General features: G+C 43.5%; 1 protein-coding gene across 8 annotated transcripts in view; it reads right to left on the bottom strand.

The window, feature by feature from the left end:
- usp2a (ubiquitin specific peptidase 2a) overlaps positions 1-24791 on the bottom strand; it is a 56944-nt gene that overhangs the window by 19927 nt on the left and 12226 nt on the right. For 3 of the 8 annotated variants that reach the window (XM_061781663.1, XM_061781660.1, XM_061781661.1), the window contains exon 3: positions 17159-17960. In XM_061781663.1, the coding sequence (XP_061637647.1) occupies positions 17159-17899 (741 nt within the window). In that variant the 5' untranslated portion in view covers positions 17900-17960. Of the gene's footprint in view, positions 1-2466; positions 2952-17158; positions 17961-21802; positions 21942-24791 lie in introns of those variants that run through there. The other 5 variants (XM_061781665.1, XM_061781664.1, XM_061781662.1 and 2 more) reach the window with 5 other exon arrangements.

Consider the following 24791-nt stretch of genomic DNA (forward strand, 5'->3'; position numbering starts at 1 on the left):
GAGTTTAACGAGTTTAATGCTTCAATAAGTCAAGCAAAACCTTGTTTAAATTCATCATCATGTGTTACATTATGTGATTTGCCAGCAAATTTCTCAACCCAGTGAGAATCTAAAGGAGGAACTCCACAAATGTATTTTGCTTTTCTTGTATTTTGTGATGCAAATGCAAATTAATTAAATATCAATTACATAGACAAGCAGTTGCTATCTTTAATCGCATTGCTGTGCAATCAGCTTCCTGTTCCCTCTCCATTACGTGTCTGCTCGGCGTCTTCAAAGGGTATGTTCTTTTATTATACAGAGGTAGACTTCTCTTTATACTTGTATGACAGTAAAGAATATTAAAATGTCACATAAAACATTGCCGGTACATTAAGTGTATATTTTATAATGGCGACAGTTGGAGCCTAGAATTAGGGACTTTAGGTTTTTGACATAGGAACAATTTGGAAGTCAACTAGAATGTTCACAGACTGTGTTTGACTGTGGAGGTTCCAATGTAAATTCAACCTCCCTGTTTTTCATGTACTGTTGGCAGGGGTACAGCCCCACACTACAAGTAAATGAATCCGAATTTTCAAGCCCAATGCTGTTTGAAGGATCCCTTGTCATGGTCTGTGTTTTGGTTTGGGTTGTGTTTAGTTTTGTTCCATGTTTTCCTGTGTTCCATGTTTGTCGTGTGCTTATTTAGTTATCGTGTCCACCTGCTCTCGTCCACCTTCTGCCTTGTGTCGACCAATTAGCTCTCGCCAGCCACTAGTGTCTTGTCTAGGTGTTCCTCGTTGTCTCGTCAACCTGTTTGTATTTAGTTCCCAGGTTTCTTTCAGTTCATTGCCATCGCAGTGCCACGTCTTAGTTACCAGTCATGTCTTGTTTCCAGTTTTAGGTTTGTTCAAGTGTTTCTTTGATTATCAGTTTTGGGACTTAGTTTAGTTTGCTTTTTCCATGTTCGCCCTTTTTTGGAGATTAAATATTATTATTTTTTTTCCTGCCTTCCCTCCCTGCACTTGGGTCCTCCACGTTTTTGCCTTGCCTTCCTCGCCTACGAAAACCCCAACCGTGACATCCCTTCCATTATTTCAACGTTTAATTCCAATCTCAAGTAATGCTTAGTTGTTGGATTAGATGAGTTTTTTTTTTTTTTAAACATATCAGTAGGTAAATATACAGAGATAAAACACAGAGTTAAATCTCAAGATTTTATCAATGTGTATCTAACACAGTACAATACAGTGTAGCGGTCTCCAGTGCTGGTGTCCCGTGAGGCTTGCTGCACATGTTCAGAGACAAACATACACTGTACACACCCTCATGTAGGTGCGTGCACACGTCTCAGATTGGCAACCTCACACACACGCCAGAGGGAGGACAGAGCACGTTTCCATGCCACGCTGGTTGTGGACAAGGTGAGGGAGGAGTGCAGGACATGAAGGCGTATGACAGGGTGGGGGGAGCAGGTAGACAGTGACAACAAAACATCAAGCATCCCAACCAAGCTGAAATTGCTGGCCAGCCCCAGAGTCCACTCTAATATGATCTCACATTACATAACGGAAGCTGGCACATGGCATTATCAACACAACGCTGCAGCTTGGGAACAGCAATTTTTCACCATTTGACAACACTGTTTTTAAATGGACCAACACATAGCTAACATTGCCCCACAAGGTACAATTTAATGCACCGCATAAGGTTAAATACAGTATTGGAGGTGAGGTGCTTGTAATTTTTCCACACACATAAACTCCCATAATCTTCAAGCCAAGGGTGCAAAAGAAATACCTTACTCTGGAAGTGACATATCACCGTGTCTCCAGACATATTAGTGTAGAATGACTACCACATAACATGACAAAACATGTCCCTGCCTCATCTCCTGAGAGTGCAATCCTTGGAGACCCAGTCACAAATATTTTCATGCAAATAGTTGTATGCCTATACAATATAACAATACACCACAGCATGAAAAACAAAAATCACTTTTTTGCTCGGTTTACTGTCTTTATGGCCAAAGCAAGGCAAGCAAAGAGCCCCACAGATAAGAGCAGCAGTAGTAGTGTAGCCTCTGATGAAGATTAAGCAGTTATGTAACCGGTGACCTGCTAGTGCGGGCCTGCTGCTTGTTCCTGGCAAAGTGGCGTCCGGCGGCTTAACAGGGCGGCTTACCTCTGCAAAGGATTCTCGCTTTAACCTTAATCTGAAACCATTCTCCAGAAAATACAGAACACCGTCCATTGCACACCAGCAATCTTTACAACGTGACATTTATGAATGACCAACGCCGTAAAGCACGTCTTGAATTGACCGCCACAAACACAACAGTGAAAGTGCGTGACTGCTCGTTAAGATCGTAAACCAGTCATTAACTAAGTGTCAAACATGGCACCTTGACACAACTACGGACATAAAACAAAAATTAAACGGTCGTATTTCAAATGGGGTTGAACTCCCGAGTGTTTCTCTTACCTTGGCTTGGTTAATGAGGAGCCCCACGAAAGCTGAGACCAGCACGGAGCCCGACATGCTGCCTTTTCTCCGCATCTCTTGCTTAAGAAAGGGGAACGCGGCTGCCGGTGGCTCCTCGGGAACGGTCACCGTGTACGTCTGCCTCATGCTCGGCATGCTGAGGGAAGAATGGAGTCGACGAGAACGCGCTCCCGCTCGTGAACTGTGCGGTGTGTCGTGACACGCTCTCTGTCATTCATTCGAACAGTAAAACACCGAATACCTACTAAACCCCCTCCTTACAATAATAGCACATAGTGAATTTAAACGGAGAAGGTGGGGGCGGGAGGAAACATACGTAATAGAAAATAATAATAATAATAATAATAATCCCGCTGTATCAGTGTCTATCTAAATGGAGTACTACATCTATGAATCTGAATCTCATTCCGTTTGACAGCACGCTCGGTCCAGCCCTTGAACCTCCACGAAACAAGGACTGCCCACGTCAGAGACCTGCTCCCTCCGCCCTCATACAAGGATTTGAGCTGGGGGGGGTCTTCCAAGAAGACCACGAGCCTGTCATGAATAATAATAATGGCAGACGCTTTGGCGATCAAATCGCACAAAAATGCTCTCGTAGTTGCCATTTAAATATGTATGAGAGCACTTCAGTTGTGTGTGTGAGAGGTAACAGTCATTCATGAACTTGAGGATCCCATTCATAGGCGTTCGAGCCCATTTTGGGGGCTGCACCCCTAAAATGAATCCTAGCAGGGGTGGACTGGCCACCCGGTGGGCCGATCCGGTCCGCTACGTTTAAAAAAAAATATGGATATTATGATTTTGATTCAATTCCTTTCAACTGGGCCTGCCAGCCACTCATCATTGGCTACAGAGAGCTGTAGCAGTGTCGCTAGCAGCCATCAACAAATATGTGTACTACTGGTCCATTGTTTGTCATTGTCAATAAATCATGAGCTGACAGGCTCAGATAGCCCTGACAGTGCTGTCAATCACTACATGGGCCAGGCTGGGACCGGACCTCACGGGCTTGACTTTGCTAACTAGCACCGGATACAACGATGGACAGAAAGACAAAACGCCTGTGTGGCGCAGATAAACAATGGACCAAAAAGCGCAAATCTCTTGAGGTTGAGGCTGCTAAGGCTTCAAAATTGACAGACCTATTTGGTGCAGCTACTGCTGCACTGGGAGACAACTGAGAAGACGGGGCCCGGGGGTCAGACTCGGCAGCCGGTGACAGGAGACGTGGCAAGTTAACGTTAGCCTGGGGCTGGTTATGCTACACATTTGAGACAGATCCAGAAACTAAGTAAAAATAAAACAAAAACATTGTTTTTACATTGGATGTGACATTAGCTGTAAAGTCAAACAGTAATTTTTTCATGCTATGCTTTGCAGTTACATACAATGGGGAAAAAATGAATTGTTTTGGATGTAAAGACTAAAGCATTAGTTTAGCCTGATGATTTCTATTTATTAAGGGTCTAATACCTGCAAAGTATAATGGCTGCACAGAAAAGGTTTATAAAGGTATCCATATTTTGATCTGTAGTAGAAGACAATGACTGTTAGGACAGAAGATAGATTGATTACTGTCAGAAAATATCCAATTTGAGACTTCAGTAAAAGTGCTCAGGATATTTTAAAGCTCTCAAAAATATGTTTTCTGTTAATTTGGTGCATTTATCCGATCCAAATTAAGTCTCATAATGGTTCATTCAAGTTGTTCTACAAGCGTGGCTCTTATCTTATATTCCACAGTCAGACATTGTAACATTGTGTTGTGTTCTGGCTATATACTGTATGGTGTTGATGGTTCATGAGATGGAAACTGCTTGATCATTGGTTAAACTAATACTCCACACATCTCCTTTCATTAGAGAAAATCAAGAGTCACCTGGGAAAAACCTCAAATGGAAAGGCTAATACACGTGTCAAACTCAAGTCCCAAGGCCCAGATCTGCAATAAATAATAACGTTGAGCTATGGTAAGCATGCTTTGCTACCAAAACCATTTTACTTGACCAATAGTTGAACAAACAATTATCCTTAACTTCTGATTTCAAAACTAGTAATCCATCAATTTGTTGTGTATATGTAATTAGGCTTTATACAATCAGGATTTTTGGGGCCAATCACAGAGTTTAAAAAAAAAGTTGGAGTAATGTGTCTATATAAATGACTTGTTCATTTACTGTATATACTTGTGTACTGTATATTGAGTATCTTCAAAAGTATTCTCTTGTCAGGTCATGTATTCTAATCAGTCAGATCAAACCAACATTACAACTTGCTGTAATTAAATTATTGTAATTAAATTACTTCACACACAACAAAACTTTAGAGCATGATTTGACAGAAAGTCGGCATCATGTTTTTCGTACAACTGTTAGTGCTTGCACTAGCTTGCTAGGCTACCTAACGTTATGTTGCCTGCTTGCGAGAGCTGTATCATCTTAAAAGAATGTGAACATACCTCAAGCAATCCTTGAATGAAAGTCCGCTCCCGAGCACCGGTTAACACCACGACACGTTTGTCCCCATTTTGTTCTTATAATACACACGGCGCGATCCATTGTTGCTGTTGTCGCCATGGTAACGAGTGTATCCGGTAGCGTTTGAGTTGACAAGATAAAGCCCAATGATCGTAAAAGACGGGATGCAGTGGTATCGGAATACAAGATTTTATTGCAGTATTCTGACATAGTCCTGTCGTGAAAGACCAAATTTGTCTTGTAGTCTGATCCATGCATAACGTGTGGTCTGTCCCACACCGCTGACATGTTAAAAAAAAAAAAAAAACTACGTCAAAGCTGCGTGACAAGGCTAAAAATAAACTAGCTTATTATATTATATTCTGTACACGATGGCAACGTGGAGTTTTTCAACTTTTGCGCAGCGTCATTGATCGGATCAGTGAATTATGACATTAAATCCGAACAGTCGAACAGCATAAAATCCTAATTATCAGCCGATACCGTCAAGCCGATCAGATCGGTGTAAAGTCTATATGCAAATATATGAGGAACCAATTAAACATTTATATTGTTTCAAAAATTAGTTTGACACCACTGGTCATGGATATATATAGAAATATGCTTGACATACAGTATTATGACAACTTGTTCAATCATTTTACATGTAAAGATTTATGCAATGAACTCAAGCCTAAATGTTGTGGGTGTGAGACTATTACTATTATATACTATGAAAACTATAACACATTGTTTCATAAGCAATTGATAATAGGAAACAGCAGAGAATTGAAAATAGTAATCATTTGCATGGATGTACCAAAGTTTTACAACTTCCATCCATCCATTTTCTGAGCCGCTTCTCCTCACTAGGGTCGCGGGCGCGCTGGAGCCAATCCCAGCTGTCATCAGGCAGGACGCGGGGTACACCCTGAACTGGTTGCCAGCCAATCGCAGGGCACACACAGACAAACAACCATTCGCACTCACATTCACACCTAAGGGCAATTTAGAGTCTCCAATTCATGCATGTTTTTGGGATGTGGGAGGAAACCGGAGTGCCCGGAGAAAACCCACGCAGCCACGGGGAGAACATGCAAACTCCACACAGGCGGGGCCGGGGATTGAACCCAGGTCCTCAGAACTGTAAGGCTGACGCTCTAACCAGTCGTCCACCGTGCCGCCAATTTTACAACTTCTTTAAAAAAAAAAATTGAAACTGCTTTTTTGGGGACACGACGTGAAGATTGAAGTAGTTTTGAGAATTTCAAATCTCACCTGAGAAATGTACTCAACCGGCTGAGAAAAACTCTAATTTCATGTTTTGTGCTGAAATAATGCATAACAGCTGCCCTGTACATGTTGAACACTGGCTATTTCTCTCAAATCTACCTAGAAATATGACTCTCCTTTGTAGTTTGCATGGACGGCATGGGTTAGCACATCTGCCTCACAGTTCTGAGGTTGTGGGTTCAAATCCGGGCTCGAGGCTTCCTGCCTACACTTTGCATGTTCTCCCCATGCCTGCGGGTGTTCTCTCTGGATACGCCAGTTTCCGCCCACATTCCCAAAACACGCATGCTAGGTTAAATAAGGACTCTGTAAGTACTGTGTGAAGGTGAGTGTGAATGGTTGTGTGTTTGTATGTGCCCTGTGATTGGCTGGGGACCAGTTCAGGGTGTCACCCCTAAACCTCTGATCCTTGAATCACCCCTGGTTTCCACCCAGTCTCAAAATGCAGACCTTTCACGTGTGAGGCAAATTTGATAACCACTACACGACGGAAACAATTTCATAGCTTCAGCCCTGTAACAGGTTTAGCAAATCACGTACAACAGCTTCCTGGTAAGCAAGACAGAGACGAAAAAGTTGTTTTGCGTGTTGTGTGAACATGATAACCACTACACCATGGAAACTGCTGTTACAGAGGTGTCCGTTACCAGGACCGGCAAAACATCTGGCCAGCTGGCAATGCAAATGCATTCAGAAGCAGTGACACCTGCTCCCCGTTTGGTCAAGCAGCAGGAGTGTATTCATTAGTATAGTGGATGGTATCTCCGCTTGTCACGCGGAAGACCGGCATTTGATTCCCTCACGGGGAGGCTTTTGTAAGCTTCACTGTTTGGTGGAGACGTTTTTCATGGCAAACAAAAAAACACAACAGGCATTTTTCCACCCAGGGATCTTGTGCGTGTGAGGCAAATCTGATAACCACGACACTATTGAAACTGATGCATCGCTTCAACCATTCAACGGGTCCGGCAAACCAGACAACAGCTCACTGAAAAGCAAGACGGAGCGAACCAGAGACCTGTGTGAGGCAAATGTGAAAACCACTACAATATGGAAATTGCTGTACAATTGTTTGTTACCAGGGCAAGCAAAACATCTGGCTCACTGGCATTTTCAATGCATTCACATAGACACCTGTAGCCTCATGTTCAAAGACTTGCGTGGATTTCCTTCTGAAACATGGCGTATGCTTAAATCCAGCAAATGTCGTACGCACAAAAATATCCAGATGTATGAATCTGTGCGTACGCATGAATCCAAGCACATTTCCTTCGTACATCCCAATCAACGTGGAAATGAGCGCACATGTTGGAGTAGCCGACTCCTGCCTGTCCATGCCCATATTTAAATATGCAAATCATATTTAAATGAACCCTGCACCTGAGATCCTGATCTCTGCATGATCAGAAAAAAAGGAATATGAGCAAGGTAATGAAGAAAAAAAATAAATTCTGAAAGTGAAGCTGCTCAATGAAGTGGAGGTGTGCAAGAAAATCCTCTTTGGCACGCTGTCCTCCGGCGTTAACAACACGTGAAAGAGGAACGAATGGGACAGCGTGTGTGCAATGCTGTGGGGTCAGAACCTGCGCGCACACACGCTGAACTAAAAAAAGTAGTGGTCAGACATTAAGGTGGACGTGAAGCGGAGGACAGCTGCCCACCGCCAAAGTGTGGACAAAACAGGCGGAAGAACCGGTGCGCAGGGCCTTCAGCCCGTTTGAGGACAGAGTCGCTGCGATCATGGGTGACGCTGCTCTCTCAGGGCTGGTGGCAGCACATGTGACTGACTCTGATCACCCCACAAGGTTAATACCATGTACAACCCCAATTCCAATGAAGTTGGGACGTTGTGTTAAACATAAATAACCGAATACAATGATTTGCAAATCATGTTCGACCTATATTTAATCGAATACACTACAAAGACAATATATTTAATGTTCAAACTGATTAACTTTATTGTTTTTAGCAAATAATCATTAACTTAGAATTTTATGGCTGCAACACGCTCCAAAAAAGCTGGGACAGGTGGCAAAAAAAACTGACAGTTGAGGAATGCTCTTCAAACACCTGTTTGGAACATCCCACAGGTGAACTGCCTAATTGGGAACAGGTGGGTGCCATGATTGGGTATAAAAGGAGCTTCCGTGAATTGCTCAGTCATTCACAAGCAAAGATGGGGCAAGGTTCACCTCTTTGTGAACAAGTGTGTGAGAAAATAGTCTAACAGTTTAAGGACAATGTTCTTCAATGTACAATTGCAAGGAATTTAGGGATTTCCTCATCTACGGACCATAATATCATCAAAAGGTTCAGAGAATCTGGAGAAATCACTGCATGTAAGCGGCAAGACCAAAAACCAACATTGAATGCCCGTGACCTTCGATCCCTCAGGCGGCACTGCATCAAAAACCGACATCAATGTGTAAAGGATATCACCACATGGGCTCAGGAACACTTCAGAAAACCAATGTCAGTGAATACAGTTCGGCGCTACATCGGTAAGTGCAACTTAAAACTCTACTATGCAAAGCAAAAGCCATTTATCAACCACACCCAGAAACGCCGCCGGCTTCTCTGGGCCCGAGCTCATCTAAGATGGACTGATGCAAAGTGGAAAAGTGTTCTGTGGTCCGATGAGTCCACATTTCAAATAGTTTTTGGAAATTGTGGACGTCGTGTCCTCTGGGCCAAAGAGGAAAAGAACCATCAGGACTGTTATGGACGCAAAGTTCAAAAGCCAGCGTCTGTGATGGTATGGGGCTGTGTTAGTGCCAATGGCATGGGTAACTTACACATCTGTGAAGGCATCATTAATGCTGAAAGGTGCATACAGGTTTTGGAGAAACACATGATGCCATCCAAGCAATGTCTTTTTCACGCCCCTGCTTATTTCAGCAAGACAATGCCAAACCACATTCTGCACGTATTACAACAGCGTGGCTTCGTAGTAAAAGAGTGCGGATACTAGACTGGCCTGCCTGCAGTCCAGACCTGTTTCCCATTGAAAATGTGTGGCGCATTATGAAGCGCAAAATACGACAACGGAGACCCTGGACTGTTGAACAGCTGAAGCTGTACATAAAGCAAGAATGGGAAATAATTCCACCTACAAAGCTTCAACAATTAGTGTCCTCAGTTCCCAAACGTTTATTGAATGTTCATCCATCCATCCATTTCAACACCGCTTATCCTGGTTAGGGTCGCGGGACGCTGGATCCTATCCCAGCTGACTTCGGGCGAAAGGCGGACTACACCCTGAACTGGTCGCCAGACAGTCGCAGGGCACATATAGACACGGACAACTATTCGCACTCACATTCACACCGTCACTGAGTGGGAACTGAACCCACGCTGCCTGCACCAAAGTCAGGCGAGTGTACCACTACACCATCAGTGACTTTATTGAATGTTGTTAAAAGAAAAGGTGATGTAACACAGTGGTAAACATGACCCTGTGCCAGCTGTTTTGGAACATGTTGCAGCCACAAAATTAAGTTAATGATTATTTGCTCAAAACAATAAAGTTTTTCAGTTTGAACATTGAATATCTTGTGTTTGTAGTGTATTCAATTAAATACAGGTTGAACATAATTTGCATATCATCGTATTCTGTTTTTATTTATGTTTAACACAACATCCAAACTTCATTGGAATTGGGGTTGTATTTTTATAAATCATAGCAAATGTGTTCATACAGTAACCTACACTCAGCCCTGTGAGATAAAGGTTCATGCGTAAATTTTGTATGTATGGTATTTCTAATAAATCTTTTGAAATCAAATAGAAGCACATCAGCATATCAAAGAAGATATAAAAAAAACTTTGACTCATTTTTGATTACTCAATCTATTATTTTAATACACAGAAGAGGACACGCACAGGAGAAGAGGGGTAAATTATGTAATTTTAACACATTTTACCTACTGGGGTCTTTAGCGCCCTCTGTCACGCGCACCCTTCCCCCTTTACGCCCGCATGCTGTCCTCAGTCACGTCCGCCTTCCTCTATATAGCGTGTCGGCAGGAAATGCTCCCAGTCAGTCAAGCGGAGCGCTCATTGAAGTCACACAACAAATTTACAGATTTTGGAACTCGGTCCACACATAAGGCGCGCCGCCTTATAAGGCGCCCCGCACCATTTTGGAGAAAATTTCAGACTTTTAAGTGTGTAAATACAGTACGTAAATTCAAAGGACTTTTTTTATCATTGCAGTCGCAGCCACGCGCTACATGTTCGGGGGATTCATCCACCGTTCCTGGCGTCTCCTCCGGCATCCCCAGGGTCTCCAATGCAATTACGCTCCAACAACCGGCTGCTGCTGTACCCGTGCAGACTGATAAAAAGAGTCCTTTGAATTTACCTAATTTGAACATGTACATTGGTTGCACGTGATTAAAATGTGTTAAAATGACATAATTTACCCCTCTTCTCCTAAAAAAAATACGTAATTTTAACACATTTTAATCATGTGTAACCAATGTACATGTTCAAATTAAGTAAATTCAAAAGACTCTTTATTTCAGTGCATGTGCTGGAGTCACAAGAAGCAATTATGAGGGCAATCGGTGGCATAAATGATCACCTTGATCAATTAATAGGTGTCCTCTCAAATATCAGCGATTCATTAAATACACTGGTTAAAAGGTGAATTCCGAGTCCTTGCATCTTTTACATTATTGAAATCAAATGTTGTCGGGCATTAATTGTTCATCAGTGCTAATTGTTCATGTGTCTCTGATGTGTAGATTTATTCTAGCAGTTTCTCAGCATCACCTCTAAGTCTCGCTAACGTGAGTACGCCAGCCATGAAGTTGGCGTGAGGCACCGCACATTTCCAGTCATTTCACTTTTGATACATCTGAAGTTTGCCGTAAAAAAGAACGTACGCCACGTTTTTGTGCGTATGCACCTTTTGTAGATGAGGCCCCTCCTCCCCAGTCGGTCATGGATCAAGGAAGTTGTCTTCTTTAGTATAGTGGACAGTATCTGGGGTTATGGGGTTTGATTTACCCGACAGAGAAGGCCCTATGGGGGGCACAAGTCAGTGCAAACTGTAGGCCGGTCCCAAGCCCGGATAAATGCAGAGGGTTGCGTCAGGAAGGGCATCCGGCTTAAAACCTTGCCAAACAAATATGAGCGTTCATCCAAAGAATTCCATACCGGATCGGTCGTGGCCCGGGTTAACAACGTCCGCCACCGGCGCCGTCAACCTGCAGGGCGCTGTTGGAAATTGAGCTACTGTGGGTCGAAGTCGAAGTCAAAGAAGAAGAGGTGGAAAGCGGGTTCTTCGGCAGAAAGAGAAGAGGAAAACACAGAGCCTAGAACTGAATGTGGGGACTTTGAATGTTGGGACTATGACAGGAAAATCCCGGGAGTTGGTTGACATGATGATTAGGAGAAAGGTTGATATATTGTGTGTCCAGGAGACCAGGTGGAAAGGCAGTAAGGCTAGAAGTTTAGGGGCAGGGTTTAAATTATTTTACCATGGTGTAGATGGGAAGAGAAATGGAGTCGGGGTTATTTTAAAAGAAGAGTTGGCTAAGAATGTCTTGGAGGTGAAAAGAGTATCAGATCGAGTGATGAGGCTGAAATTTGAAATTGAGGGTGTTATGTGTAATGTGATTAGTGGCTATGCCCCACAGGTAGGATGTGACCTAGAGGTGAAAGAGAAATTCTGGAAGGAGCTAGATGATGTAGTTCTGAGCATCCCAGACAGAGAGAGAGTCGTAATTGGTGCAGATTGTAATGGACATGTTGGTGAAGGTAATAAGGGTGATGAAGAAGTGATGGGTAAGTACGGTATCCAGGAAAGGAACTTGGAGGGACAGATGGTGGTAGACTTTGCAACAAGGATGCAAATGGCTGTAGTGAACACTTTTTTCCAGAAGAGGCACGAACATAGGGTGACCTACAAGAGCGGAGGTAGAAGCACACAGGTGGATTACATCTTGTGCAGACGATGTAATCTGAAGGAGGTTACCAACTGTAAGGTAGTGGTAGGGGAGAGTGTGGCTAGACAGCATAGGATGGTGGTGTGTAAGATGACTCTGGTGGTGGGGAGGAAAATTAGGAAGACAAAGGCAGAGAAGAGAACCATGTGGTGGAAGCTGAGACAGGACGAGTGTTGTGCAGCTTTTCGGGAAGAGGTGATACAGGCTCTCGGTGGACGGGAAGAGCTTCCAGAAGACTGGACCACTGCAGCCAAGGTGATCAGAGAAGCAGGCAGGAGAGTACTTGGTGTATCTTCTGGCAGGAAAGGAGAGAAGGAGACTTGGTGGTGGAACCTCACAGTACAGGAAATCATACAAGGAAAACGGTTAGCTAAGAAGAAGTGGGACACTGAGAGGACCGAGGAGAGGCGAAAGGAATACATTGAGATGCGACACAGGGCAAAGGTAGAGGTGGCAAAGGCAAAACAAGAGGCATATGATGACATGTATGGCAGGTTGGACACTAAAGAAGGAGAAAAGGATCTATACAGGCTGGCCAGACAGAGAGATAGAGATGGGAAGGATGTGCAGCAGGTTAGGGTGATTAAGGATAGAGATGGAAATATGTTGACTGGTGCCAGCAGTGTGCTAGGTAGATGGAAAGAATACTTCGAGGAGTTGATGAATGAGGAAAATGATAGAGAAGGGAGAGTAGAAGAGGCAAGTGTGGTGGACCAGGAAGTGGCAATGATTAGTAAGGGTTGGAAGTTAGAAAGGCATTAAAGAGAATGAAAAATGGAAAGGCAGTTGGTCCTGATGACATTCCTCTGGAGGTATGGAAGCATCTAGGAGAGGTGGCTGTGGAGTTTTTGACCAGCTTGTTCAATAGAATTCTAGTGCGTGAGAAGATGCCTGAGGAATGGAGGAAAAGTGTACTGGTGCCCATTTTTAAGAACAAAGGTGATGTGCAGAGCTGTGGCAACTATAGAGGAATAAAGTTGATGAGCCACACAATGAAGTTATGGGAAAGAGTAGTGGAGGCTAGACTACAGAGGCTAGAGAATGAGGGCCTCTTGACTGTGAGGCTGACATGCTAATCATTAGACCACTATGCTTCCCAGTGTGTAAGATAGTCAGGTCCTAGATATTGGGACATTGGCACAATACATCATTTTGGCTCTTAACACCACCACAATGCATTTGAAATTAAAGCAACAAGATATGCTTAAGACTGCAGGCTTTCAGCTTTAATTTGAGGGTATTTACATCCAAATCAAGTGAACAGTGTAGAAATGATGACAGTTTGTATATGTGCCTCCCACTTTTCATGTCAAAAGTAATGGGACAATTGGCTGCTAAGCTGTTCCATGGCCAGGTGCGCATGTATGGCTTCCAATGGAACTGGTTCCCTCATATTTATTGATAGTGTGATTGCTGACAAAGGCAGCAGGGTGAATTCTCAAGCATTTGGACCAACATTATCGACTCATAGTCAGCCAAATGCTTCAGAACTCAATGGACTGCGCTTCACAGCACAGACGGACGATGACCCGAAGCATAATGCGAAAGCAACAAAGGACTTTTTAAAGGCAAAAAAGTGGAATGGTATGCAATGGCAAAGTCAGTCACCTGACCCAAATCTGATTGAGCATGTATATCACTTGCTGAAGACAAAACAGAAGGCAAAGGAAAAAGGCTCCAAGAACAAGCAGGAACTGAAGACAGTTGCAGTGGAGGCCTGACAGAGCATCACCAGGGATGAAATCCAGTGTCTGGTGATGTCTATGCATTCTAGACTTCAGGCTATGACTGGAAAATAAATCAATATCAATATATATCGCAATAGACACGTGATATATACAGTATCAATAGAAGATACGTTTGTCAAAATGTTCGATAGAAAAAAAACAAAACGCATTCTGCCAGGCAACAAAGGGCTCATCCCATTTCTCTTTTTGTCATGTCGATGTCAGTATATGTAGAGATAGAAGCTAGGGAGAGAACTGAGATTTACCCTCAGCCTCTCGACCTATCACGGCCCAGCTAAGCATATTTGGTTACATCATGAAACTCACTCGCCCTTTACTAATGTAGAAATAACCTGTGGAGTAACTTCCACATTAGCGATTTAATGTTTCGCCATTGTGTCTACGAACTTCTTTAGAAACAAATAATAACACCGTGCACCGAAACGGGGAAGAAATGGGTGTGTGACAGTGCGAGAACAAATTGTTGACAAGAGAGGGAAGGCGGCACCGCGAAGCCCCACAAGCCGGTCGGCCCGGCGTTGCGAAGCGGAGATCCACTAGCGAGCGATCCTGGCCCGTGGGTCAGCGTTTGCTGGGGCGGAGAGCGGCGCGAACAACAAGACGCCTCTCGCCCAATCGATTGCGACACGACGCTCAGACCGGCATAGCGGCCACGCTGTAGCCTTGGGAGGGACTTGTTTCTGCATCTCTCCCAGCAGACGGATCATTAAGCCTTTTTTCTAACGGTACTTATTTGGAATAATTTTTAAAAAACAATCAATATTTATCAATAGACTGGTATGAAATACTTATATTGTGACACATCTTTCAGCCATATTACCCAGCCCTACTTCAGGCTTTAATTGACTGCTAAGGATTTGCAATCAAGTATTAAAAAGTGAAAGTTTGAGTTATGATTGTTAATTGGTCCTGTTACCTTTGGTCCCTTAAAAAGTGGGAGGCATATATACAAAGTGTTGTAATTCCTACACCGTTCATCTGATTTGCATTCACTGTAAATACCCTAAAAGCAGTTTTATGTCGCAGAAAAAAAGGGAAGAACATCAAGGTTAGGGTTAAGATTTGGGCTCGAATATCATTTTCTGTCTTCCAAAGGAGCCATTTTCAGGTACTCCAGCTTCCTCACGCAGTCCAAAAACATGTACAGTAAGTGAAGTTGATTAAGGAATTGTTGTCAGTCAGAAGATCCAGGTCGAATCTCGTTTGGATAACTGTGTGACGTTTCAATCTTGAGTGGGTTTGTGTGCATTCTGGGCATGACGATTTCCTCCAACATCCCAAAAAAAACATGGCTTCGGTTAATTGAAGACTCTAATTTGACCATAGTTGTGAATATACGCATGAACGGTTTGTCTATATGTGCCCTGCCATTAACTTGCAAACAGTCCATGAAGATGAGCGGTAAAGAAAATAGATGTTTGTCTGTCTTTGTGGCAGCCCTGAGATTGAGTGGTGATCAGTACATGCTGTACTTCACCTCTCACCTAAAGTCAGCTGGCATTGGCTCCAGCATCCTGTGACAGTGAACAGAACAAGCGGTATAAAAAGATTGTCACATGGGGGATCAGTCAGGAGTGTTACAATAAAACGGTCAGTGGTCAGTTCCCAGAATATGGTCTGAGAGATGCTCATGGTTTTCACAAGACCTGCTTGTTGTTAATATTTAAACAAATCTTTTACCAACCTCTAGAGCTGTTTGAAGGGGAAACATTATAGCCAGTAAAGAATACAGAAACACCTGATTACCCAATTCTGAAAAACAAAGCTTGAAACATGGTGGGTGAGCGAATTCCTATTACTTTGACATAACATTGTGACCGGGATTGCTCAAGATTACAAATATATTAGAAATTAAAATATTGGAGCATGCTGATTAGTTTAGTGTTTTATGGGTAATACAGATTTTGATTCAAGTTTTTAGTATAATTCTGTTTAGAAATATCCAGATTTGCAATCTGTTCTGAGACACTGGTTGGTCCAAATTTTCCATAGGGAATATTTTAAGTAAATTCATTTGTCCAGACTATAGAATAAAAATAAAAACAGAAACCAAGTTAAACTATTCACCGTTTCAAGGCTGTCAACATACACTAATGGTGAGGAAGCATGAAGGTGTTCACAGCGCAATACTCTCCCCTGGTGGCGTTTATAGGTATTGCTGGAATTGATCAATTGTGCTTTGTATCACAGTTCATTTCAAAGTATTATCTGCTTGTTGAAATTAATATGTGTGTGTACAGAGCAGGCAGACCCTTTTCTGTGTTGCACTTGCAGTAAATTCACTTTCCGGTTTTATGGATATCATTAAACTTGTTTTGCTTCCATATTTCTCCTGAAATTTGACTCCAAATTGCATCACTTTTGTGTGTTGACCCGTACTCGTATGTTTGTGAAAATAAACTAATGGTATTATTTACTCTCTCTCTCTCCCACTCTCCACCTCGGGGGGAAGTGGGTTGCCCTTGAAGAAGCTTGGGTCACAAATACAGAGCTTAAAGATGACGCCTACATACACAGCTCATCTGAGGTGAAATTTAGCTAATTGCATTGGGTCAGTAGAGGTCAGGTATCCATGGTTAAGAGGTCATTTGTCCCAATCCACTTACTGTATGTAGCCTCAAACAATAACTGCTGGTTTGGATACAATCAGATTGTTATAGGGAGGTCCACAATTCTCTTCGTGATAGCTTGGCTGATTTCTTTTGAGTTTCCCATGACGTTACAAAAAGAAACAGTGGGTTGCAGGTTTGCCTAGTTCCAATACATCCACAGGTGTGTCTCTAACGCAAATGTCGTTAATAAACTTATCAGAAGCATCTTGTTTAAAGGTGACATATTTTGCCAAACCAACTTTTTCTAGTATGTGGGATGTAACATTATCTCTATGGTCTCACAGTAAACCTGAAATATGAATTACAATCATCCACACAAAAATTGCCGGAAGAAATCATTGTCATTATTCTGGCATTTAGAAAATAAAAATAATTTTGGTAATCATAATTGACCGAAAACAGCACAGGTTTAGTCTGATTTCAGGTCAGACAGTGAGAAAGAAATAGCATAGGTGTCTTTTTATAGTGTATGTAAACATCTGGTTTGAACTATGGCTATGCAATATACAGTACACTGCACAGCTGTTGAGGCATAATATGTGAGTGCATCAGCATGAACAGTGGAGCATTTCAAGTCAGTGTGTGCAAGAACAGGGTGCTCTTACTGTAGAGTCCCTAGTGGGGGACATGGATACACCACTTGGCTCCCACGCGGACGAATTGTATGATCTGCTGCTGCCGCTGTTACAGATGCCCTCCTTGGTGGAGCTCCATGGGAGGGTCTCCTGAGTTGAGCTCCGTGCCAAGCCTGAGGAGTTAGTGCCATACGTGTTAGCCACCTCACTGGCCCGAGTGCGATAGCTCCTCTGGGCAGTGGAGGAGGAAGACGGGCTGGAGGAGGAGGAGGGGGAGATGTCATTGAGGCCCAGAGCAGCCAATTCCTTGGTTAAGTCACTCTGGGATGCTGATTTTCGTCGATTAAGCGACATTCTGGAGGCCACCGGTGAAGAGGAGAGGTAGCTGGACTGCACTGAGGGGGAAGAGTAGGAACTATATGTTGTGTAGGCTGACCCGCCACTAAGTCCAGAACCTGCATAGCTCTTGACAGGGGTTCGACTGAGGCTTTCACTGCGGCGGTTGCTGCTACTTCCAAGGATGTCCGTCCGTGGGATAACCCGGCCTCGGTCTGGGTCCAGGCAGGTGCTGTAGTTGCGGCTGCGCCCCGTGGTGCTGCTCAGATAGCTGGAAGAAGTGTAACCTGAGGAAGAGGTAGAAGAGGCAGGGGACTTGTAGGACAACCTGTTCCGCTCGCCGTAGGAGCTAAGGCTCGGGGTTAAGGGGGAGCTGTAGTGGCTGGTGTAGGACGGACCAGCATAGCGCTTGGCTGTGGAGGAGACGTGGGACATGCTGCTGGTGCTGCTGGGTTCTCAGCCACAGGAGAAGAGGGCCTGTGGAAAACTGCATTGACTGCAGCCACAGCAAAGAGACAAAACAAGCGTTAGTTCATCTGCTCCTCTTAAATACAAACACCACAGCAAATAAAATAACTAAATAACTACTACTACTTTAGCTTAACACATAATGGTGCAAATGTTTAAGAACAAAAAGTTGCCGAAATGACACTTACGCACATTGTTGTCATTGTAAAAAAGAACTGCCCACAGAAATGTCATTTCAACAGCACGTGGACGCTCGATCGGGGAGCCCGAGGGCGCCCCTCGCGTCACTGGTGTCGAACCCACCAAACGTGCACTACACCACTGACCGAGTCCGGCGCGGCTCCACACACATGCGACGACATGAGACCACAGCCGTCTCACCTTTTAAGACTTCATATTCCACAACTAAACTCGTCGTCCGTTTACTTACTACGGGCACCTTTAGTCATTCCGAATGCACAGTTACGGAAAAAAAAGAAGAAGAAAAAAAAGCCCAAGAATGGGCTGACGTAGTCATTTAGAGCAACAATACACCTACTTTGTCATTCGCGCAATGTAAAACTGTAATTTGGAGTAAAAGAGTCGCGTGCGGTGACGAGTGAAGGGCAATTTTCGGCTGGATGGAGACGAGTGTCCCAGACGCAAAGCAACTAAAGACAACGTTAAAACCATCATGGACGTGTTGATAATGGAAATAAAATAAGGTCACTGTCAACGGGACGAATTTTTACCCCACTAAAGATTCCGAGCGGTAATAAAAGCAAATTATTTTTTACCGGGCTTTCCCCGTTGCTCATTTAATCTTTTTTTGTCACTATAACGCCCATCCCATACTTAATCTTAATACAGTACCCCTGTACATCGTCCAGTTCTCAGTTTTTTTTTCAAATTTTTTTTTTTGGAAGTCGAGGTCCGGAATGTCAAGCATGAATTTATATTTCAGTTCCCAAAACGTCTCTATACAGTGTGCTTAAAAAAAAAATTAAACTGAAGATTCTACTGAGTAAGGCTCCACTATTTCTTGAAACTAGATTTGCCCAAATATAACCCATATAAAATTCGGAACTAATATGAATAACAAAACAACTTTAACCCTATTTCTCTTGATGCTTTCTTGTTTTAAAACACATGATTGACTCTGAACAAGTGAACATACTTGTACTTCTCACCGTATGGCTGCCTCATACACACAAATCCACTGCTGCACTCACAAACTTTCCCAAAATAAACGAATAAACGGCTTAGTCGTCATGTGGGAGGAGTTGCAAGGCATACGAGTGGTGTGTGGGTATATTCTGTGCGCATACATTTACGTCAGTAATGAAGACAATTTAATGTCAAGTAATAAAACAGTGGTGCCTTAAGATACAAGTCTAATTCATTCAGAGACCACGCTTGTAAGTCAAAACGCATCTCAAATCATCTTTCCCCGTTGAAATGAATGCAAATGCCACTGATCCACGCCAGCACCCCACCCAAAAACAGTCATATTTTGCGCTTCATAATGCACCACACATTTGCAATGGGAAACAAGTCTGGACTGATGGCAGGCCAGTCGACTACTCACTATATTTTACTACGAAGCCACACTGTTGGAACGTACAGAATGTAGCTTGGCATTCGTTTGCTGAAATAAGCATGGATGTTTGTCCCTGAAAAAGACTTTGCTTGGATGGCAGCATATGTTGCTCCAAAAACGGTATGTACCTTTCAGTAGTCATGGTGCCTTCACAGATGTGCAAGTTACCCAGACATACCATCACAGATGTTGGCTTTTGAACTATGCGCTGATAACAATACGGATGACATGATATCCATGATTTCCAAAAACAATTTTGAAATGTGGACTCGTCAGACCGCAGTTAACTTTTACACTTTGCATCTTTCCATATTTAGCATGTTATGGATTGGTATGTCCTCCCACAGCTTCCATGGTAGAGTCTGAAGTTTCTTAGAGGTGAGACCAGCTGAGCATGACTGTTGCAGTCCTGATCCAAGGAAGAGAGGCTCCATGTGCAGCAGTATTTGAATAAATTAAAGTGGTCTGGTGTTTCTGATGTGTGTTGCGTTCAGTGTGGGCGGCTCCTATTTCTTCTATATCTGCCTGTGCACGTCTTAGTGCTACATATCATTTTTTTGTGCTCTTGGCAGCCTGCCTACTCTCGGAGTACACCAACAGTACTTCTTTCCAGAGCAAGTCCCCCTTCTCATCAGTCTCCAGCTCTTTATCCCCCCCCCCCCCCCCCCCCCCCCCTCTTTGTTTGGCTTTCTCTTGGACCAAACGTTTATCAATAATTCAGAAATGGAGTTAGCAAGTAGGCGGCATTCTAGGGATAAGCCAACATTTACTGCTGGCGAAAAGGTCCAGGCAACAGTGGCCATTGTCTTGGGTACTGCTGAACAGGTTAATAACAACAGGAACTTGGCAACAGTGAACCAGTTTGCATTGAATTAGTGCGACGACCCAGTTTTCTGACAAGATTTTTGAAGGCAAACAAATTCAACATTCTTCAATGGTCAATATCTCAACCCAATAGAGAATGCTTTTCAGTTAAAGAAGACAAAAGTGAAGGCAGAATGACACACAAACAAGCAACCACTTAAGTTGTGCGGGTTTGGGTTGAGCATCTCCAAGGAGGAACCTCAAAATGTGGTGATGTTATAGACTCCACAATTCGGGCAGTCATTGAAAAGGAATTATATGTTATATTTGCAGTTGGGTCAAATGTCCAAATACTTTTGAGCCCCTTAAAATTGAAGTATTTTGCATAAAATGGTTGTAATTACTAAATGGCAAATCCTTTATTTTTGGCAAACTTGTGTACACTGTGGTGGTGGAGAAAAGGCTAAATCATAAAAGCATATATCATTGAGTTGTCATTATCCCAACATTTCAGAATCAGCTTTATTGGCCTAGACAAGAAATTTGTCTCCCGGAGTAGGAGCCGCTTGAGTACAAAAACAAACAGCCACTATGACAAAATACACATTTAAGACATAAAAAAAACAAGTATGGCAAGTCATTGAGCAATGAAAGTGTACCACTAGTGTGGTGTTGCAGATATAATGGCCTGTATAATCGAGCTAGAAACCAGCTGACTAAAGAAATTAACATTGCAAAGAGGATCTATACAGCAAAGTTGGAAAATAAGTTTAGCGCAAACGACTCTAAATCAGTCTGGCATGCATTCCAATCGCTGACTAATTACAAGCGACGATCCCCCCAAGCTGAGAACAATAGCACACTAGCCAACGACTCGAATATCTTCTACTGCAGATTTGAAAAGGACAGTTTCACACCACACACCCACCCGGCCGCACCCGCGACCACAATCACACCTCTGACCTCTGCGTTAACCATCCATGAACAGGATGTGAGACGCATCTTCAAACAACAAAAGATTAACAAAGCGGCAGGCCCGGACCACGTGTCCCCATCCTGCCTCAAAGTCTGCGCGGACCAGCTCGCTCCAGTCTTCACTCAGATCTTCAACAGATCTCTGGAAATGTGCGAAGTTCCATCCTGTTTCAAACGCTCCACCATCATTCCAGTCCCCAAGAAACCTGCAATCTCGGGTCTGAATGACTACAGGCCTGTCGCTTTGACATCTGTGGTCATGAAGTCCTTTGAACGTCTCGTGCTGGACCACCTCAAGAGTGTCACACGTCCCCTGCTGGACCCCCTGCAGTTTGCCTACCAAGCGAACAGATCTGCGGATGATGCAGTCAACATGGGACTGCACTTCATCCTAGAACACCTCGAGAGTGCAGGGACCTACGCGAGGATCCTGTTCGTGGACTTCAGGTCAGCGTTCAACACCATCATCCCTGAACTCCTTTCATCCAAGCTTCTCCAGCTCAGCGTCTCACCTGCCATCTGCCAGTGGATTTACAGCTTTCTGACGGGCAGGACACAGCAGGTCAGGCTGGGGGAGGCCACCTCATCCACACGCAGCATCAGCACTGGGGCGCCCCAAGGTTGTGTCCTCTCTCCGCTGCTCTTCTCTCTCTACACGAACGACTGCACCTCAGCGAACCCGACTGTCAAACTCCTGAAGTTTGCAGATGACACCACTGTCATCTGCCTCATCAAGGACGGTGACGAGTCCGCATATCGACAGGAAGCGAAGCGGCTGGAGCTGTGGTGCGGCCGACACAACCTGGAGCTGAACACGCTCAAGACTGTGGAGATGATCGTGGACTTCAGGAGGCATCCTTCGCCACAGCTGCCCCTCACGTTGTCCAGCTGCCTTGTGTCAACCGTCGAGACCTTCAAGTTCCTGGGAATTACAATCTCCCAGGACCTGAAGTGGGTGACCAACATCAACTCCGTCCTCAAAAAAGCCCAGCAGAGGATGTACTTCCTGCGGCTTCTGAGAAAGCAGGGCCTGCCACCGGAGCTGCTGAGACAGTTCTACACAGCGGTCATCGAATCAGTCCTGTGTTCTTCCATCACAGTCTGGTTTGGTGCTGCTACAAAAAAGGACAAACTCCGACTGCAACGGACAATCAAAACTGCTGAAAGGATTGTCGGTACCCCCTTACCCACCCTTGAGGACTTGCACGCTGCCAGAACTAAGACAAGGGCGTGCAAAATCCTCTCGGACCCTCCCCACCCCGGTCACCGGCTCTTCCAGCTCCTTCCCTCAGGTAGGCGCTACCGATCAATGCAAACTAGAACTAGTAGACATTCCAACAGCTTCTTCCCTCTTGCAATCAACTTCTTAAACACCTAACCTATAATTCCAGTACAACAAGCTGGCAATTTTTTGACTTGAGTTTGTTGTCACATTTCTGTGGGGCCAATTATGTATTACTCGTGCACTCGCTGTAGTTGTCTCGCCATGCTGCACTATTTGCATATACTGGCCACTCATGCCAGAGTAGCATCTGCCCCATTTGCACACTGATTGAGGAGTATCTGTAACATTTGCACAACCATTGTCCCAGATTATCGCACTACTCGTCACTTTAAACCGCATACACTACTTGAAGTCTCAGCGCCCTTTGCACAACGGTCATTGCACCGGACTATTGCGATATTAGTCATTCGAACTGCTCTAAGTGCTAGAGGACTCTGCATCTTTTTGCACAATTGTCAAGCGGCACGGTGGCCGACTGGTTAGAGCGTCAGCTTCACAGTTCTGATGCAGAGTCCTCAAGCAATTTAGAGCAATCCAAAGTGACTAATAGTGCAATGATCTGGTACTGTGACGATTGTGCAAATGGTGCAGAGTTCTCATTTGTATTTGTGGACCTAATCAAGGAGTTGACACTTTGATATTAAAATTAACTTGGTTTGTCCTGAAATGACAGAAAAATAGCATGTTAGTGAAAACAGCAACTTTCATGTTAATGTACATTGTGTTAGACAAAACGTCTGATCGTCTATATATGAAGACTACACTAATAGAGTATGTCCCCACACTCCTTGACTTCACCAACGTTACCTTTATCAGAACCTCAAAAGTTCAAGCAAAAATTGAAGTCAAATTGCTGAGAGTGAAGACAAAACAGAGAACACTATGGACACTATGGATTTCACTTTTGAAAGGAGATGTAGCCAAGGAAACGACAACAAACAGACACACTCTTTGGGTACTTTGGAATTGTCAGTCTCACCCTGACGTGGCACTAGTTGGTAGTTTCCATAACTACCATTGTATTTGTGTTTATGTTGACTTAAATGCAGTGTCAGGGCATATTACATTGCTAATTTACACCAACCCTGCTACTATTCAAGCTACAGTTTTGATACTCCCTGAAATGTTCAGGTTTTTTTCATGTTTAATCACAATGTTGCTGTAAATTACTATATTAATCGGCTAAAAATAAATGATGAAATGCAGTTCGAAATGTGGGCAAAAACTATAAATCCATTGTAAGAAAACTGTAAACCAACTGACAGCATTGGAGAAGGTTGTTTTGAGCAGGAGGCCACTGTGATTCCTTGGCAAAGAACAGAAGAGATGAGGTTTCATAGACTGAGAGGGCCTCTCAAAACCAGGAGCATTACTTTCACCACCACAAACTGAACAGCTTAAGAGTTGAGATGGTTAGCGCCAGTGCAGGGATGGGGCGTTTCTGTGTGGGAATAGCAAGTTCTCCATATGATTCTCTTCAGCTTCTCCCTCACAGATTTTATGTTAGTTGGGGAAGCTTATTTAATTTCCTATAGGTTTTGAGATATGTAAGGTAAGGATTTCAACATGACTTCAATATACTGTACCTGTATTACGACATACATGTATTGTGAAAAAAAAAAAACATATCAACAGTCACACTTCTCAAGTAAATTAATTTGGTCTTTTTGACTGCTAAAATAAGCATCTGTTGAATCAGACTTAGATGAGTAACATTGTCCTCCCAGATTTCCTGATGGCTCATACTGTACGTAAGCAGTAAATCTGTAGTACATGGGAAGATTGTTCACAACAAGTGACATACAAGGATACAAAAGGGAGCAACACCATAGAAGTAAACACCAATTACCAAATGAGGTTTACTTGGAGAAAATCTAAGGTTGTGGAAAGAGCTACTGTATTAGGCTGTGATAAAGAAAAGGTGGGGCAAGCCAATTAAATCAGGTGAAACTAATGACTAGACACCAAGACTCACATTGGAAAAATGTGAACATAAATCTAAACCAAGAAAAGTAGAACAATTTAACACAAAATCGCACTACAGTTGCTCTCACTGTAAGCCTCTTTTACAGGTACAGATCACATATCTGACCTATTACTGATAAAGCAGAACCGACAAAGTAAAATGCCCCAGTAGTCATATAATTTGGAATTCAAACATTAAGTTCAACCAACCAAGATGGGCATCTAAAGGACTCATTCCAAAAGTGTGTATT

This window comes from Phyllopteryx taeniolatus, chromosome 8, assembly GCF_024500385.1.
Source record: "Phyllopteryx taeniolatus isolate TA_2022b chromosome 8, UOR_Ptae_1.2, whole genome shotgun sequence".
Lineage (NCBI taxonomy): Eukaryota > Metazoa > Chordata > Actinopteri > Syngnathiformes > Syngnathidae > Phyllopteryx > Phyllopteryx taeniolatus.